This window comes from Embiotoca jacksoni, unplaced genomic scaffold (assembly GCF_022577435.1).
Source record: "Embiotoca jacksoni isolate LCO1_2020_lvr unplaced genomic scaffold, fEmbJac1.0.p SCAF_16, whole genome shotgun sequence".
Lineage (NCBI taxonomy): Eukaryota > Metazoa > Chordata > Actinopteri > Embiotocidae > Embiotoca > Embiotoca jacksoni.
The window spans coordinates 7,857,346-7,875,000 of NW_027185296.1; the positions used below are offsets into that span (position 1 = coordinate 7,857,346).

Here is a 17,655-nt window from a genome sequence, read left to right on the forward strand (position 1 = left end):
GATGTACTTTCTGCCATCAGGGGTATCTCAAACAAAACAACAACAAGAGTTTGATGAAGCAGCAAAGTTGTTGTCTTTGATATTCAACCAAAGTGTTTTAATGGTAATTAAACTGATGTGACTCAATCAGAACGAGAGGATGAACTCATATGGTCTATGTGATGTTTCCTGGTTGCATAAGCGGAGCCAAAAAGCATGTATATGCTTCCATATTTCTTCAAGTTAGAGTTTATTGTCGCACTCATTGTTTTAGATGTTGGTGTTAAGGACCATACCTGCAGGTGCAAGTTGATGAAGAAGGGGCTCAAGGTGAGGAAGATCTTTCTCCTGGCTCAGGGCAGCTTCCATACCAGAAGAATGAAGGGGGCCACACTGGGAACCACGAGCAGAGGGTCCCTGAACCTGAAGTCATCACAGGAAAAACACAATATACAGTATTTTATGGTTAAAAAGATGTTTTACTTTAGTCAAAACAGAAACTTGGAGTATTGGAAACTTAAATTTTCCAGCAAAGTGCAGTAGAACAGACAGCGATGGCTTCTGACTGTGGAACGATGTAAACAAGTGAAAATAAACATTTGGATACTTTAAAATAAGTGAGCACAAATGAAGACGCTGTTTGAATGGACGGCACTGATGAGCATGAATATAGGACTTTACAAGTGGTAGGCATCTTTGTCATGACACTCATAATAAAATACTTTATAGAAAGTACATGTTTTTAGACCCGGCTATAACATTACATGTCTGTCATATCTTTACAGTTCCCCCGTGATGAAATAATACACATACATAATACTTTCTCCAGCTTTTCTGTGTTAGAATTACTTGGCAGGCACATAAAATATTATTTTTCTGAGAAAACAACCTAACAACTGGGTTAGGGTTAGGGTAAGGGGGCAATGATCCAGCCTCGGCCTTCTGGCATTAATGTCCTGGTTTTTTTTCTCTAAATATCTCTAAAAGCCCAATGTACTCAACCTGCTCAGCACTAAACATACGGTAACATGCATCCAACTGCCTGGTTTGACTCCCATGATCACAGGTGGATGCTAAATTTACTTACTGATTTCAGAAATGTCCCCTCTGGTTGGCATGGTAACCTCACACTGTACATTCACAAGTCAAAGAATGTAAGACAGCAGGGGGCGACTGATCCCTACAAATGAGGCAACCACTGGGCTTTAGAGAAACACAGGCATGATCTGAGCAGAGATGAAGTCTTGCAGGTTGTCATTAGCAACCGTGCTATGACCTTTTTTTTCTAAAGATGCTGTAATGAGTCAGATACGAAATAGAATACCGCCGTGCAGCAAGGAAATCTGTTTTTCTTGTAGTTTGCTGAAATGAAAATACCCACTCTGTTTTTCTACCAAGTCAGTGATTTATAATGAGCAAACAGCCGCTGGGGAAACACTAAAGAGGTTTTTCAGTTGACTGAGACTAATTGCTGTGTTCATTAAATGTTACACATGTATATTTTGCAGAGTTTAAAATTGCATTTCTGATAGTTACGGCTGCTTAGAACCCCTGAATGACTGAACTGAGGGTAAATTGATCTATTTAATATACGGTCTCCGTATCCCCCGTCAATTAATCACTGCTGGTCTCCAGACAAAAGGTGATTTAATTCCCTTTCACATATTCACTCCAAGTCCAGTCGCACAGCTCTGCCTGAGCAACAATATACTCTCTCCTGAAGCCATTTACCATCTCAAAGTTTGTTTTGGCAGGCCTTTGCAACAGTGACTGCATAATGGTGCAGTGAAATATAACTCTGCTGTTGGCTTGAACTTTGGACACCCACTCCACTTCGAATGTGACGTTGAATCCAGAGTGTAATAACATCCCCTAAAATTAATCGTCCCACTGTTTTTGACCTCTGAGACTTAAAATAAGTACATTTTGCTGTGAGACATCCATTATTTTTCTTCTTTTTACAAAAACAATTTCCCAGTCCCAAATGATACAAACAAAAGTGCTTGTTTTAAGTTTAAGTAGCAGCACTGGGAGAATTTCTTCTACCTTCTCACACCTGACCTCCGAACTGCTGTTATCGTGGCCGTTACCGCGCTGTGCTCTTTACAGCTGATGTAAAGACGCATCGCATCACGTGGAAGCAACCAGAACACATCCTACTCCTCTCATCATTCTTCTGCTTGTTACCAAGCAACATGATCACATAAAGGCCGAGGGAAGAGAGGAGCCAGGGAGAGAACATGTGTGGGTAGAGGAGAAAGGCGCGTGAAAATAAAAGGATGCTGGCAGTCCAAAGAAATGTGTGTGATTGTGCTCCCACAATACCCCCCCCCCCTCTCCACATGCACACACACACAAACAACCTCACCCCCCCCCCCCCCCCCCCCCCCCAAAAAAAAAAAAAAAAAATCTAAATCTTCTGCTTTTCCGGGTTGAAGAGGGGTTCAGCCTGTATGAGAGAAGGCCTCTGTGTTTTAAAAGCGTAGAACAAACTTCTACCTGCCGTACATGTACTTAAATTAAGTGTTAAAAGATCTGCCAGGATGTTGTTTAACGTCGTCCTCCGCGCTGAGAGCCGCACTTCTGGGGAAGTGACTCATGAAAGCAGACAATGATAAGATGCAGTTTAATTTAGAATAATTACAACCTTGTCTATAAAAGGTCATAAGTGAGCTGTTCGGCTCAGTTGTCATGGGAACTGTCTCCCTAATGGCTGACAGGGGCCGCTGCCTTCGGAGTCACCTTTCGGGCCCGGCAAACTGTTTGATAGACGGAGCGGCTCGAGCAGCATCAGTCGCAGGTTCTTGGCGACTAATCAACATGCACACACGACCTGCACAGCTACTGCTAATCAGGATTATGTAATTCCATTATGTAATTACTCTTAAAAGGAAGTGTGGCCTTCATGGAATTTTTTATAACGACTAATTTAATTACACTTGGATAATAACAAAATTAAGAATCGTAAGGTTGCTTTTTCCCATAAAAAAAAAAAGAGTGCTATCACAGGTGGAGTGAGAGAAATGTGCACAGTAAGAGACAGTTGGGTCCCTCAGAGGCTACGCAAGACTCATTTCTAGCATTTAGGCGAACCCTTAATCGGACAGTCTACTTCTTCTTAGTTTTAATGGTGAATTATTAGCCGGGTACTACCAGACACAATTTCACTATATGAATAGTCTGGATACACTCCATGGAGAATCGTTTCCAGTTGTTGTATCCTACTGGCCGTAGACCTTGTTAATTTTGAAATGATTGGAGTAGCCTTTAACCAATTGGCAATGACCCCCATATGCACTGAAACTCTACCGCTGCTGCAACATTTAGAAAAAAACGCTTGAATTCAATGTCATCATACTTACCCTATCCCTTATCCTGGACATCAGAATAATGCTTCAGCAGGATTTGATGGGGTAGCATCGTCAAAAGGCAGCCCACCAAGGACACGTCACTTCCTGATCCGATTGATAACATGACCCGCCATACTCAGTCTCTGATTGGCTTACCCTGACATTCTTTGTCCAACCATAACCAATCATCACTCTTCATGCCTAAACCTAACAAATTGGTGTCCTGGTACAGATAGTTAGCAATGCTCTGAGCTAAATGTTAAATTTGGCATACAAACTCATAATTACGATGCTAACATTTTTGACGGCAACTAGAGCACATCCCTTGGCAACCGCAATAAGTGAAATGAAGGCGGTGGTGCCGGAAGAAACACAACCTCAAGCCAAGTCTATGTTCAGGTCAACTCCAAGCTGAGAGAACTGTCAACAGGGCTGAGTACTGTACTCAATGAGTCTGCAGCACAGTAATAACACTAATAATAGAAATGTAAAATTATAAGATCAATATCATAATTGATTAGACGGACACTGCATTTGTGGTTTCCTTAAAACTTCCACAGCTGTTCCAACATAAACAGGAGCAATCATTCAGGCTTAAACACAAATACACACATCTGAACATACGGTAAAGCAAATACTGTTTGTATAGGCACAATATGAAACAAGTACGAGCAAGACAGCCCAACCCCAAATACAGAACCGGGTTCACTGTAACATACTTTTACAGTGTGCTGTCCAATAAACTTCATAATGACTGTAACTATCTGGGTTAAAATTTGTTCAAGTTACCTGCATATTCTTGTCAAAACATTGAATTTTTGATAACATACTGTAAATGATTTATTGTTCAATCAGTAGCATCAATTAATTAGACTGATTATTGCCTCAAGTTGCTGTATTTGTTTCAGAAATGGAGAGTTTGTGACATGAAGAATGACTATAAAAATATATCCTAATCCAGAGGATGACGGAGGGAGAGCGGAGTCAGAACAACGACGTGATGAAGGAGGGAGGTGTTGGAGGCGGTGGGGGGGGGATTAACAGATTTAGTGTCATCTCTCAGTCTGGGAGAGGAGCCAAAGAATCGACCACCTTAATCCCTTCATCCCTCTCTTCCTCCTCCTCATCCTCCCTAACCACGTGTCTCTGTCTGCTTCTATCTGTTTATCTGTGTGTTGTTTTTTTTTTTTTAGATTAAAGTCGTCTAATACTTTATGTTTGTTTGTATGTTCAGTGTTGACGTGACGTTGTGCTCGTGGACACTTTAAAATGTTTGTCGAGAATCAGAGCAACAGATGTGCCACTTCAAAATGTATGAAGGCAAATAAAGGATTTTTTTTTTAGCTACAAGTAAACAATTATGATGCAGACTAAATTACATTCATTCAAGCATCATAAGCATGAACAATTAGGAGAACTTTAGTAATATTAACTATTATTTTCACAACAAATTATAGCCTGTTTCATGGCAAACTTCTCCAAAGGATTCCAATTAAACACCTTAATGTCCCGGATTACCTGCAGCGGTGGCCCATGTGCACCCGCAAGTGTATAAATGGAAATGATATGATCATGAAAAGTGTGTTTATTGATCTGAGAAGGGGGTAGATGGTTGAGGTTAGGGTGGGTGAGGTAATAGCAGGGGTACTGACAGCTTATGTGTACATTACAGATGGTTTACGTAGGCATGGGTATCTGTTAATCTGACACTAGTTTCAGGGGGAGAATCAGCGCTAATCCCATGACTAGCCTAATAAATCCACAATGAGACCCCACGTGTGGACAACATAAGTAAACATACTCGTGCACACAAACAACACACACACACACACACACACACACACACACACACACACACACACACACACACACACACACACATAAACAACACAGTCATGGGTAAAATGGTCTGGCAAGGAAATCAATAAAAGACAGTAAATATCTTAGAGGTATGAAATGTGTAATCTTGTTGGTACACAAACTCAAAGTCAGATTTAAATGGGCAATTTAAACCTTAACAGTTGAAGTGATGGATTAGATACCTGTTAGAAAAACAAGGAGATTAGAGCAGCAGGGAGAAGGAAGTTAAATAAAAAACAATATCCCTCGAGGAGGTATGAATATAGAATATTTTACAAAACTGTTCTTTTCTAAAGAGAATGAAACAGTATGTTTCTGAATGTAATTGATCATAATGAACGCTTCACAGCATGCTACCTTCGTTTGCTTCATTAAACAGTGTTCGAATTCAGTTAGAAGGGAAAGAAATCTCACAGCTGCGAGGCATCCTGCTGACATTACAGTCATTCAAATCGTACACAAAAAGTAGTCACTTTTTCCTATTTCTTGGAATTTAAAAACTCAACATATAAGCATATAAATAAGGCAAAAGCCAATTTTGTGTGCTGTGGCTATCCGCACCTTTAAAGGACCATCGTGTAGGATTTAGGGGGATTTATGGGCAGAAATAGAATATAATATCTATAACTGTGTTTTCATTAGTGTAAAATCACCCCTTGTAGATTTTGCATGAGTCACTGTAGACTACAGCAAAGTGAGTAGTGTTTTATGATTTCGGTTTCGGGCTGTTTACCCAACAATTTGCATAATATATTGATTCCTAAGCATATCCTCATGTATTTATCTTCGCCTAATAGTATCTGGCTCTAGGCTCTTAAATAAAAAATGTGAATTGTTTCAAATGGTTCTTTAACATTGAATGACCCTTAATTAAAGACGTGTGTCGGTCTACAGCGCCATGTTCGTACAGGAGCTCAGACAAACCAAACACGGGCTCTTCAGAGGGCCTTTAATGTTTTTCAAGAGTTTCGTGGCCAACATAAGTTTTTTTACACACTTGGAAGGAAAGACTGAGGTGAGGGATGTTCATTTCGTTGTAATCTGCAACCTCACCGCTAGATGCCACTAAATCCTACTCCTTTAAATCAAATACTTAATATACATTTTTAAAGATTAAAGAAGTACATTTGAGCCTGGTACTTTTGGTAAGTGTGAATGTTGTGTACTGCACTCGAGCACAGTACAACGATCTGTGCTTAGGTCTGTTTGGAGGAGGTGGACTCTGGTCGAGATCAGGCGCAGGGTCAGGAACCCATTAAAAAAAGCTGTACCAATGTAAGGAACTGTACCACTGATGAGAATATAATGTCAACATTACTCCGCTGTCTGTCACATCTTCAAACATAAATAAGCGTCTCTCAGTCTCCTCAGAAATCTACGTATGTGGGTAGATCTCAACACTCGCACCTGCTTCTTTGGCCGAAAGATGAGGTTTGAAGACAGGTAAGTGTGTCAAATAGCCTTTGCACTCAAAACAAAGGGCAGCAGTAATGTGAAGTATTACTCCACTGTAAAGTTAGCTCTCAGACCTGTATCAATTGAATTTGGTGCACATTTTTACAGTGTGTATAAGTGAGTGTGGATTATGACGTAAGTGTACTCAATTACAGATCATTAATGTGATGTGGACACTGTCCAGCAAGGGAGTTGGTAAGGTGGCAATCTTACTTGGGCACAATATGTATTAATCATACTTAATGTGGAACCGCCCTTTAAATGATTCATTCAAATAGACAAGAGAGCAGAAGGAGGGAGAAGCACATATTTCTTTGTAGACCCTCTGTTTTTCACGAGTGATTACACTGCATGAAATGAGGTAGCTTAAGTGATTTAAACTCATTAGTTACAAATTTCACTCCAAAACCTTAGACACAGTGCCAGTCAGCAGCTTTGTCAGCTATAAAGACTTTTTGGCCTTTATTGAACATCATATAACTATAGAAACTATTCCTACGATAACAAGTCAGAATGTCTGATGTGTTGGCACACAATCACACACTGCAGACTCTTGTTTGTAACCGTTTAAACCTTGGTTCACCAAAATTACTCTTTATAAACAGTTTTCATAATAACTACTTTCATGTGCTCTGAGCAGCTACAGAAAACAATTCAAATGATATCCATAAAAACCTGGACAAACCTTTGCGCACAGATAGAGTAAAGAAATGTGATTTTATTAACGTGATATTTTTGGGTGAACTGACTCTTTAAGTTCATTTGTTTTGACACATTTGAAATATTTGTTCTATTTCATTTTTGCTTAGGTAATATTCTGAGGGGTTGTCATACATCTTCTCTCAGCGCTGTGCCATTTCTGTGTGTGCATGTGAAGAGTGAAGGAGACGGGGGGGGGGAGAGGGGGACACTTGAGAGGTGAGACGTGTAAGCCTGCTGCTTGTGGCAGAGTTAGTTGGGATTAGGACATGTATCTGTGGGATAAGGCCGAGTTAGTGGGACCCTGCACGCCTCCATCTCACACCATCTGTCCAAACAGTCCAGGCTTGTCCTCAGCTCTGTCACTCTCCCATTCCCTCTGTCCTGTCTGTCTTCTCTGGTTCACGTCTCCTTCTTCCTGCCCAGCAATTATTCTCAAATCTGCTCTTTTCCCCAAAAAAACACTCAAATTGAAGTTCGGCCCCGCCCCGAGTTTTTCTCAGGACCCCACTCGACCTTTAGAGCCCCTCAGACGATAAATGATGAATGATATGACCACAGGTTTACTGGATGAGACAGAGTCAGCTCCCATTCAGGGGGTTTTGGGCAATAATGAGAGCTGCTCTGTTGAAGGGTCCGTTCAGAAACATAGAGGGATTTCTCATTTACCTCTGGTGGTATCAAGCCACACTCAATCGTAAAATACTATATATAATAGTAAAGAGGATCAACCTAGCTCAACATTTTGGGAAATAATCCTATTCTCTCTCTGAAATGTACATGAGAAGCCAGAAGTCAGTAATCTTAGTTTAGCATAAAGACTAAAAACATGTAGCCTGGCTCTGTCAAGTAAAAATAAGGTTGAAAAAAATTGTTCAAAGCTGATTTTTTTTTTTTTTACCTTTGCACAGGGTCATGGTGGCTGTGTTCCCTTGTTTCTACTCTTTAAGCAAAGTTAAACCTACCTTTTCAACATCTATGCTAATGCCTGCTGCCAGCTAATGACATTGAGAACCCGCTAGCCTTTAAAGTGTACAAAATCCACCTACTGGCATTTTTAAACGAGCTTTTAACTACTTAAGAAATACTGTTTGTTTCAGTGATACAAAAACCCCAAAAAGTAAAAATGACATTTGGTTTTAGGTGAAAGTTGGGTGCTGGACTATTTCTTGGCCAGATGCAGTGAATCTTGGAGTTTCTGCTTTTTGCCTGTGATGTCAGAAACCTCAGACTATTAAATAGGCGGTTATGATCACGCATCAGTATATATGTGATATATGGGCTATAGGGGCCTACTGAGCCGACTTGGAAAACTGCGCTTACAATGAGGCTAGTGAGACCTATTGTGGCTGTAGTAACTATGATGGGAGCAAAAGACAACGTCCGTGTAAGGAGATAAGTAGATGGTGCTAAATTGGATTAGCAGGAGGGACGCTCTACCTGTGACTGGTTGATACGTTGTTGGAGAGTTGAGGTTTGGAAACAGTTGATTGACAGTGAAACAGCCAACCACAGCAGCATAAAGTTTAGACCGTGCTTCCCTTCAACTGATCTAATCTAGCTCCAATCAAGGTAGGCTGGGGTTGGTTGGATGGATCAGAACAGGCCTTTCATCCAGAAGACTAAGGTTTCGTGTTCTTTTTATGTTCTGTGGGAGAAAAAGTTATAAAAAGTTAAATTTATGTCATTTTATTTTGGTAAATTAAAGTTTTTCCTAAACCTAACCAAGTAGTTTTAGTGCCTAAACCAAACCGTGCGCCAACCTTATTCATGGGTTTAATATTGTCACCGTGACAATGAAGGTTCAGTACACCTGTCGCTGAGAGTCCAGACACCAGGAAGCAAGAAGATTCTGCCAATAAACACAGCTTAACATTTCTTTCTTAGTCTCTACTGAGAAACAGTTGGATTTTGAGTGGAAGGCTGTAAATTTAGATCGACAACATATTAACTGTATTCAAACATAGTAGGAAAAATATAGCACACAATCAGTACAATTACTACTACTGCTGGTGCCTTCACCCATTATGGTAATTACAGGGCTGGATCTTTAAATAGGCCTAATTACGTAAACATACCTCTGGAAACGAGACTGCGGAGGAAGAGTGAACATTGGGTATGCAGGCCCTACCTGGAAGTGAGGTGCACTGAGATGCTGCAGGATACATGTGTGCATGACTGCAGATGCTGGAGGGGTGTTGGTATGTTTGCCATAAAGTATGAGGTAAGTTCCTCTGTGTCTCTGCCTCTCTTTGTCCCTCACCCTCACAGGAGGCCCTGTTGGTTTAGCTGCTAAGCTTTCCCCGGAAACACAAATGATGGACAGATAGTGAGGTTAAAATAGAGAACAGAGGAAACAGAAACTAAAAGAAGAGAAAAAAAAACGGCTATTTTTTATTTGAATGTGTCAATAGAATAGATCTCTCTCTTTATTTATACTTACACATCGTCTCTGCTCATCAAAGATTCCAATCTTTGGAAAATAGCTGTAAAACTATTAAACTTTTGTTCTTGAGTCTTGTGCTTTTTCCATGACTCAGCACGTCTGCTTGCCTTAAAGGTTTTGTTTACTATCCAAATCAGATTTGCGAAGGCACTATTAACTCACTGATTCCTTAACGAGACACTATTAAGACACAGAGACTCGGGATTAACAAGTTTAGCTTTTAAGGAGCATTGAGAAACGCTTGTTGTGCGTTTCTCTGTTCGACGGACTTAAATGGGCCGGAAAAAAAACAGAATTAATTTTGATTTTGAGCCTAAGTGTGAGAGACAGGGCAGCGTGGACACATAGGGGGGGGATAATGTGTGACAACAAACATGAACCACTTTGTGTAAATGTTTTGGTCTGTGCTCAAAATGTTGGAAATTTAGCAACTGAAAACAGAAAGCAAAGTTATTAAGACTACTGTTCACATTATTCCTCCACATTATCAGTCATTAATCTTAAAAATGACATTGAATGATACAAGTGCAAATTGAATGAGAAACAGCAGGAAGCAGTGTATCCGGTCAAAGAAAAGCTGGTTTGTTACAGGCCTGCAGGAAATATATCATCAAAGCTCAATATTTTGTTGTTGTTAACAAAAATAAAAACAATTTTTAATTCACAAAAAATGAAAAAGGCACCTGTAAAATGGAAATTGGGTAATGCTGATGTGTTAGCACCGAGTTTACGTACAGAGTGAGACCTCCTCAGATTATTTGTTTCAAGTGCTACTTTTATGGTTCATCTCATTAAATGTAATTAAATACACTTAATAAATGAACATTTCATTTTGGAAGACATTTGAACATCTCTGCACCTAAACTGCTCTGCTGTGGAATGTTTTGGGTGTTGGTTTTTCTATGATGCAGTGCTGGGAGAAAAATTAACATCCTTACTTAAACTAATATATAACTACAAGTCCTGCGTTTCAAAATATTACTGTGCAGAACTTTTGTCGCCCTGTTCTACAAGTAGGAATAATTACAAAAACTCTGTGGAGACGCCCCAAACTCCACGGAGAGACTTGTTTCACTATCACAATTTAATCCATTCAGTCTAATAACACTTGGAAAGTCTTGAAGAGCCGTATAGTTAAATTACTTTATCCCCAGTTAGTATCGGGGAAGATAGCCAGCTTGGTGCTGTAAGTCTCTGGTGCACATGTGCTGCCCATAGAGCATGCTCAGTCTGCATTCATCTGTCTCACCAGACTTAAAAACCTGGTAAACTGTTACTGTAGACTGCGAGATACATTGTGTGAAGTCATTTGGTTAGAGCTTAAATGTAACGGATGGTCATTTAATTATAAAAGTCACACTCAACAAGTAAAAATATTCATCGTACAGAAACTCTCTTTTCAAAGCATTATCAATAATACACTATAGTAGTGGATACTATTACATTATATTGTAGTTTGTCATGGTACCTTGTACAGCCACTTGTAGGTACTTTGGACACAACTGGTTGGTTTAAGTATAAAGCCCTGCATCATGTTTTTTAAACTCCTCTTCTCAATTTGAAAGGGAACCACAACTGTTACAAAATTGTGGAGTAAATTTACTATATTTCTCTTGGCAATGTAGTGAAGTTACGTTTTTTTCCCCCAGAAGGTTGCATAAGACTTAGGTGCACGTATTTGCCGGGGAATCTGGGAGTCCACCCTAAGAAAATGTTAAATATTTAAATAAAAAATATGCAATTTCACAAAATATTTTAAACCATTATTATGACCTTATGACCATTTGAAAAAGCTAGAGCAGATAATTAAACAACTTGCTCAACTCCACTAGAGAGAAACTACAACCATTAGATCTGGGAAAAGATTGATTTTACATTCACTTGGTGGTGCCCAACCGGGTTTGGGTGCTGCACATCAGCCTTGTCAAAACCCGGGGAGTACAAGACAGTACCACTTCTTCAAAAGTCAAAATAATTAAGTAGTGTAAAAGTTCATACCTAAAAACTGATTTGCACGTGGGTTTAATTCACACAGCCTTCAAAAGACTTATTCAATAAGGTTATAAGAATGTAGTCCTCTTATATTTTTACTGATTTCATCTATATCGTCTACAAACACAGTCCAGTGTATTTTTTTCAATTTGTCTTGACAATGATATTCTGCTTCTGCTTCTTTTAGCATTTAAACAATCTGACACATTCAAATTGACTGTTGGGGCCTTACATCAAACACGATATACAGTTTTTGTATATTTGTGGATATATATCTGAAATGTGCGTACTGATGTGATTATATTCATAGCTTTAATCTGCTTGAATATCACCACTCATAAATCAGAGCTACTCATATGCCTCATTGCATCCTCATGCGTTCACTCTGAGCTCAGCTCAGCAGCTGTGTCCACTGTGAGGCAGTACATAGTCTATAGTCCAACTTGTGCCGACACAACTACCAAGACTTTGTTTTACTCAGTGATGAGTGAGTAAACTTCAAATTTTACTCTGATTTACGACAAACTGAATCCGAGTTGTGAGCATCACTTGTTGTGCAGAAGATGCTGTGGTGACGGCATACAGTATGTTGACAGTGTTAAGGTGTACTTGATTAGGCAGTGTGTGGTAGTACATGAGTGTGAAATAATCTTGTTTTATACAAAAAATAATACGCAGCATCAGAGGGAGAGAGATGGGAATTTGTTGGTGTGCGTGAGAGAGAGATACAAAAAGAAATAAACAAGACCAAAGAGAGAAAGACAGACATCAGAGAGAAAGACAGACATTACCATAGAGTGTGAACATGCCTGTGAACCATGAGAGAGGGATGTGGGGGGGGGGAGAGAGAGAGAGAGAGAGAGAGAGAGAGAGAGAGAGAGGTGGGGGGGGGATTGTTGCAAACAGGGATTTGCAGCAGAGGGGAAAGAAAGAAAGGGGGCAGTGGCACTCAGTGACAGAGTGCTATACACACTCATATGCACACACAGACACACACACACACACACATACACACACACTCTGTGTTTCCTCTCTGTCTCTCTCCAAACGTGTCAGTCATCCAGTCAGTCGATTATTTGTGTGTGTGTGTTTGGTGGGGAAGTTGAAGCGAGCTCGACACCATCCTTCATCTCTATGACCGACGGTAAGATCATTTCGCACGCTTTTTGACTGTGTGACTGTCTCTCGTGTCGGGGCCTTTATCTCGTGCCTGCTTTCATTCCACTCTTTTCTCTCTCATGTGTGTGTTGTCGCCCCGACTCTGGTCCGGAGCCAGGTTTGAGGCCTCCATGGAGCTCTGTCACTGTTTGCTTTCTTTTACAATCTATTTTTGAGCCACGGGGGGTAAAACTAATGAGCTGTGCAGCCGACGCACGAGTCAAAGTTGGTTTTTAATTAGGTGTTTGTTGTAATTAGGATAACTATTATATCTGAAGTTCTGTGAATCACTAGTGTTAGTCACAGAACTTAGTGTTGGAGGAAACCCCATTGCTTCTCTACAGCTTTCTTTAATGCAGATACCAATCTAGCATACACTTAAAATATTGAACTTTTCATTGATATCATGAGGAGAGACTTTCATCTGTTAAGCTGCGTTTGAATGTTTCGACTTGTCAGATTAACATTTCATTTATTTGTCAACTCATATGAATTGTAAATTATTGTATATTCTATTTTCATTCACTACTAATGCAGTTTAATATAAAACAAGAGTTGTTGATCTTGAATAAGAACTATAAAAGGATAACAGAACAAGTTCCAGTGCCAGTTTCCTCCAAAACGGAATTTTTCAGCTGCATAAAAATTTGTTTGGATTCATTTTCGAAAGTCTCTGGCTCTTAATAATTCTTGTGCTTCATTTGGTTATGTGTTCAGTGGGCAGATGTTTCCAGAAATATTGCGTGTTAATATATCTATTGTGTGTGATTCCATTATGGCGATAATCATTTGTACTTACACATGTACAGAGTACAACACTTGACAGGCAGAAGGAGTCATTATTAAAAAGCATTTGTCTATATTAGTCACATACAGAACTACAAACTCCTTTTAGTCAGTGTCGAGAGGATAATTAGATTTACTCTGGAAAAAGTGATTGTGAAGATCATTATTTTGTTATCCCTAAATTTAAATGACTGAAAATGCACTTGTGTGATATGAACAAAGGTTTCACCCTGTAAAAGTTTAGTGGGACCATAAAGATCCATTTTGTCTACACACATGGGAAACGCTGGCCTGTGTCAGTAAACACGCACGTGTCTATGAGTGTGCATTCGTGTATAGTCTTATTTATACATGTGTGTATTAAGATGATGGGCGGGGGGAGGGGGGGGGGGGTTATGCAGATTAGTGTCTCAAAATAACATAAATAGGGCCTCACACACAATCTAACTTCATGACCATCAAAGTCACACTGACCTTTATGTCAAGGTATTTAGTTGAAACTGGGGAACTGACTTTGTACTGTAGAAGAAATAATAAATATATATCACTTTCTAATAAGGCTTTAGAAAGGGTTTATAAGCAGTAATTAGTGGTTTTATTATTGCCCAATAAATTGCTTACTGAATCCTTACAGATCAGTTAGAAGTTATTAATGAAAACAATCTTTGTGTTGCTAAATTTTTAATGGACTTAAAACATACATTTTCTGTAGTACGGTGGTGTTAATATATTGTTACTGTATAGATTTTGGTAGTCAAAGATAATTTGAAGAGGCTGTCTGATGAACTTATTTAAAAGGTCTTGGGGAGTGCTACAACATGTGAAAATAGTTGCAGGAAGATATTTTTGTGGCTGCAGAGGTAGCTGCGCAAAGTCTGATAAAAAAAAATGTCCTCCAGTGACATCAAACGAGACAACATCAAAACTTTCAAGTTAAATTGAGAAAAATCAAGCTGTAAGCTCACCACACTTCTGCAGCCTGCTCTACATCTCTACTTGAGCGTAACACACCCAAATCTCAGACTAACCTGTCTGCTGTCAAGTTGCATGGTGGGTAATGTAGGCGTCAGGTTTTTGCAAGGAAGAAGAATATAGGGCGTAAAATATAACATATATCTCAGGTTCTGCTGCATCAAAGTATTTTCAAACACTTGATCAAACCAATAGTTAGAGCTTATAAACCATTCAGGGTGCCTAAAGTAGTCCACATTTATAAGATGATTCATTCATCTGATCGTCCCTTTCTCTTGTCCCTGCATCCCAAACCCTCTCCCTCAATTCTTTCATTTCTTTAGGACAAAAGAAACAGAGACAAGGACAAGGACAAGGGGACATTTGGTTTTTCACAGAGGAAACTCACCGACCAGTCGGCTTCCTGACATCACTATTGCTGCTGTCTATGAGCCGCACTGAGGCAGAGGAGTGGATTTTCCAACAATCCTGACAGACGGAAAAACCCTGTTGAAGCGCCGACCAGCAGCAGCAGCAGCCACCATGTCCTCTCCTGCCCTCCCCATGCCGTCTCTCCCCCCCAGCCCTCTGGCCATGGAGTACCTGAACGACTTTGACCTCCTCAAGTTTGAGGTGAAAACCCCTCCACTCCCTCCTCCATGTGCGTATCCCAAATCTGGCCTCCCCCACGACCCTTCCAGCTCGCCGTACACCAGCCACCCTCCGCAGGACTCCAGTTTGAGCTCCAGCCCGTACAACTCGCTACCCGCCTTCGCCAACGCTCAGCGACGCCCACCCACCACCTTCGGGCTCTTCTTCCCTCTCTTCATCATCCTCCTCCATCTCCTTCCCCCTGTCCATATCCAACAGCTTCACCTCCGGCATCAGCTCCGGCTCTCAGGGGAACGTGGAGGGCAGCCCGGCCCACGCCGGCGCTCAGGGTCCCACCCCGGCCTCGCTGGAGGACCTGATCTGGCTGGCGGCTCTCCAGCAACAGTTTGGAGGTGAGGTGACGGGGCCCGCCACTTTGCTGGGAGCCTTGGGAGGGGTGCCAGAGAGAGGGGACAGAGAGAGGGGGCCTGTAAATGGCTTTCTGGGCTGTGAGGATGCTGTGGAGGCTTTGCTGAACTCTGCTGCTGCAGCTGTCAGCTCACAGGTAACAATCTGTTATTTCTTCCCTGTGTTGATCTTGTGATTTTTCTCTTTTACGTGCAGTCGTGAAAGAACTGACTTTATCTTTATTTCCTATCTTGTGCCCCCTTCCTCTCCTCAGTTCCCAGGTCTTTCTCAGAGTTCGAGCAGCAACCTGGGAGACTCCAGCAGCGACAGCGGAGGTGACATCTCCTGTGCCAAGGCGGCGGACATGTGCCATCGCCCGCTCGTCTTCCTCTCGTCAGCCCCTCCCTCGCTCCCCAACGCCGCCTCGGCCTCGGCTCCCTACCCGCAACCCCTCAGCCCCCAGGGCCGCCTTCATCACCACCAGCATCACCATCATCAGCATCACCCGCATCACCCCATGCATGGCAACCATCACCATCATCACCACCCGCAAGTCAATCAGGTATACACATCAATCCAGATTAGACAAGGGAGGCTCGCTGGGCCGATGATGCTCAGCAGGAAGCGCTAATCAATAAAGCATGGGAAAACTGTGGAGGTGAAAGAAGTGAAGAACACAGTGGCACTTGTTGCATTAGAGGGATCGAGCAGTGAAGGATTAGGATTAGGACATTAGAACATGGTTATTAATGTCTGCGTCTATCACTTTAAGGATCCCTCTCCACGTGCCAACAATGAGTGAAGTTAAATCTTTGTCTCTGAGACTGCAAAGTCTTGGACTTCACTCTGTGGTAATTTAGCATTCACAAGAATTCAATGAACATTTAATACAGAGTTTATAACACATTGTAATGTAGTTGTAATCACATATAAAGGAATCTTTAAGTGTCTCTAAATGTTCAGTATTTGTCAACAACTATAACTTCTCCTATGAAGACAGATTGAATATTATTACAATTGTATTTCTATACATTCTTAATAATGTTCAACCATATCTACTCCCGCGGGCATCTGCAAGGAGGATATATCATGAATCAAGACAGATTGAACATTATTACAATTGTATTTCTATACATTCCTAATAATGTTCAATCTGTCTTGATTCATGATATATCCTCCTTGCAGATGCCCGCGGGAGTAGATATGGTTGTTGACAAATACAATAATTAAAACCTATTTCTGCTTACAACTGAATTACAGTGTGTTACTAATGACTCAGTCTTGGTTGCTCTCTTCCAGATAGGTAAATAAACTTTGCACTCTGTGTTCTGGCTGATGGAGATGTCTGGGTGGATCTCCATATATAGCACAGTGTGAGCTTATGATAATATCTGCTATTATTGCTGCGTGTAATCCTGATAACTGTCACCCACACTTAGTCAGATTACATGACAGATTATGAGCATGTGGTACCGAAATATGCCCCCTGACAGACAGGCGTGCTCACACACACACACACACACACACACACACACACACACACACACACACACATTCAGTTTGACACATGATATGTACACCAGTCACATCATAGCTACATACACAAGTCTGAATCGCACTGCTCTTAAGTGTTCACACTCCAATCATTACCGACATGTGGTCTCGTTGCCAATTAACAGTGAGGAACACCATATTCTCTGTGTTTTCTCCATCTGCTCGGCAGTGCGGGGTGAACGAGCGCTTCTCCGATGAGCAGCTGGTGAGCCTGTCGGTGCGCGAGCTGAACCGACACCTGCGCGGGGTGAGCAAGGATGAGGTGGTGCGCCTGAAGCAGAAGCGCCGCACGCTAAAGAACCGCGGCTATGCCCAGTCCTGCCGCTACAAGCGCCTACAGCACCGCCACGCTCTGGAGTCGGAGAAACACGTGCTCACACAACAGGTACCGCACGCTCACACGCAAAACGGTGCGGGACCCCTGCA

The 17,655-nt window shown here is 41.3% G+C and overlaps 1 protein-coding gene across 1 annotated transcript in view; it reads left to right on the top strand.

Moving 5' to 3' along the window:
- Positions 1–12,875: 12,875 nt before the first annotated feature.
- The window catches only part of nrl (neural retina leucine zipper), a 7,178-nt gene continuing 2,398 nt past the window's right edge, over positions 12,876–17,655 (top strand). Inside the window, 5 exon segments of the mRNA XM_069149949.1 lie at positions 12,876–12,925; positions 15,021–15,441; positions 15,443–15,832; positions 15,950–16,237; positions 17,399–17,614. Coding sequence (XP_069006050.1) covers positions 15,220–15,441; positions 15,443–15,832; positions 15,950–16,237; positions 17,399–17,614 — 1,116 coding nt within the window. The 5' untranslated portion in view covers positions 12,876–12,925; positions 15,021–15,219.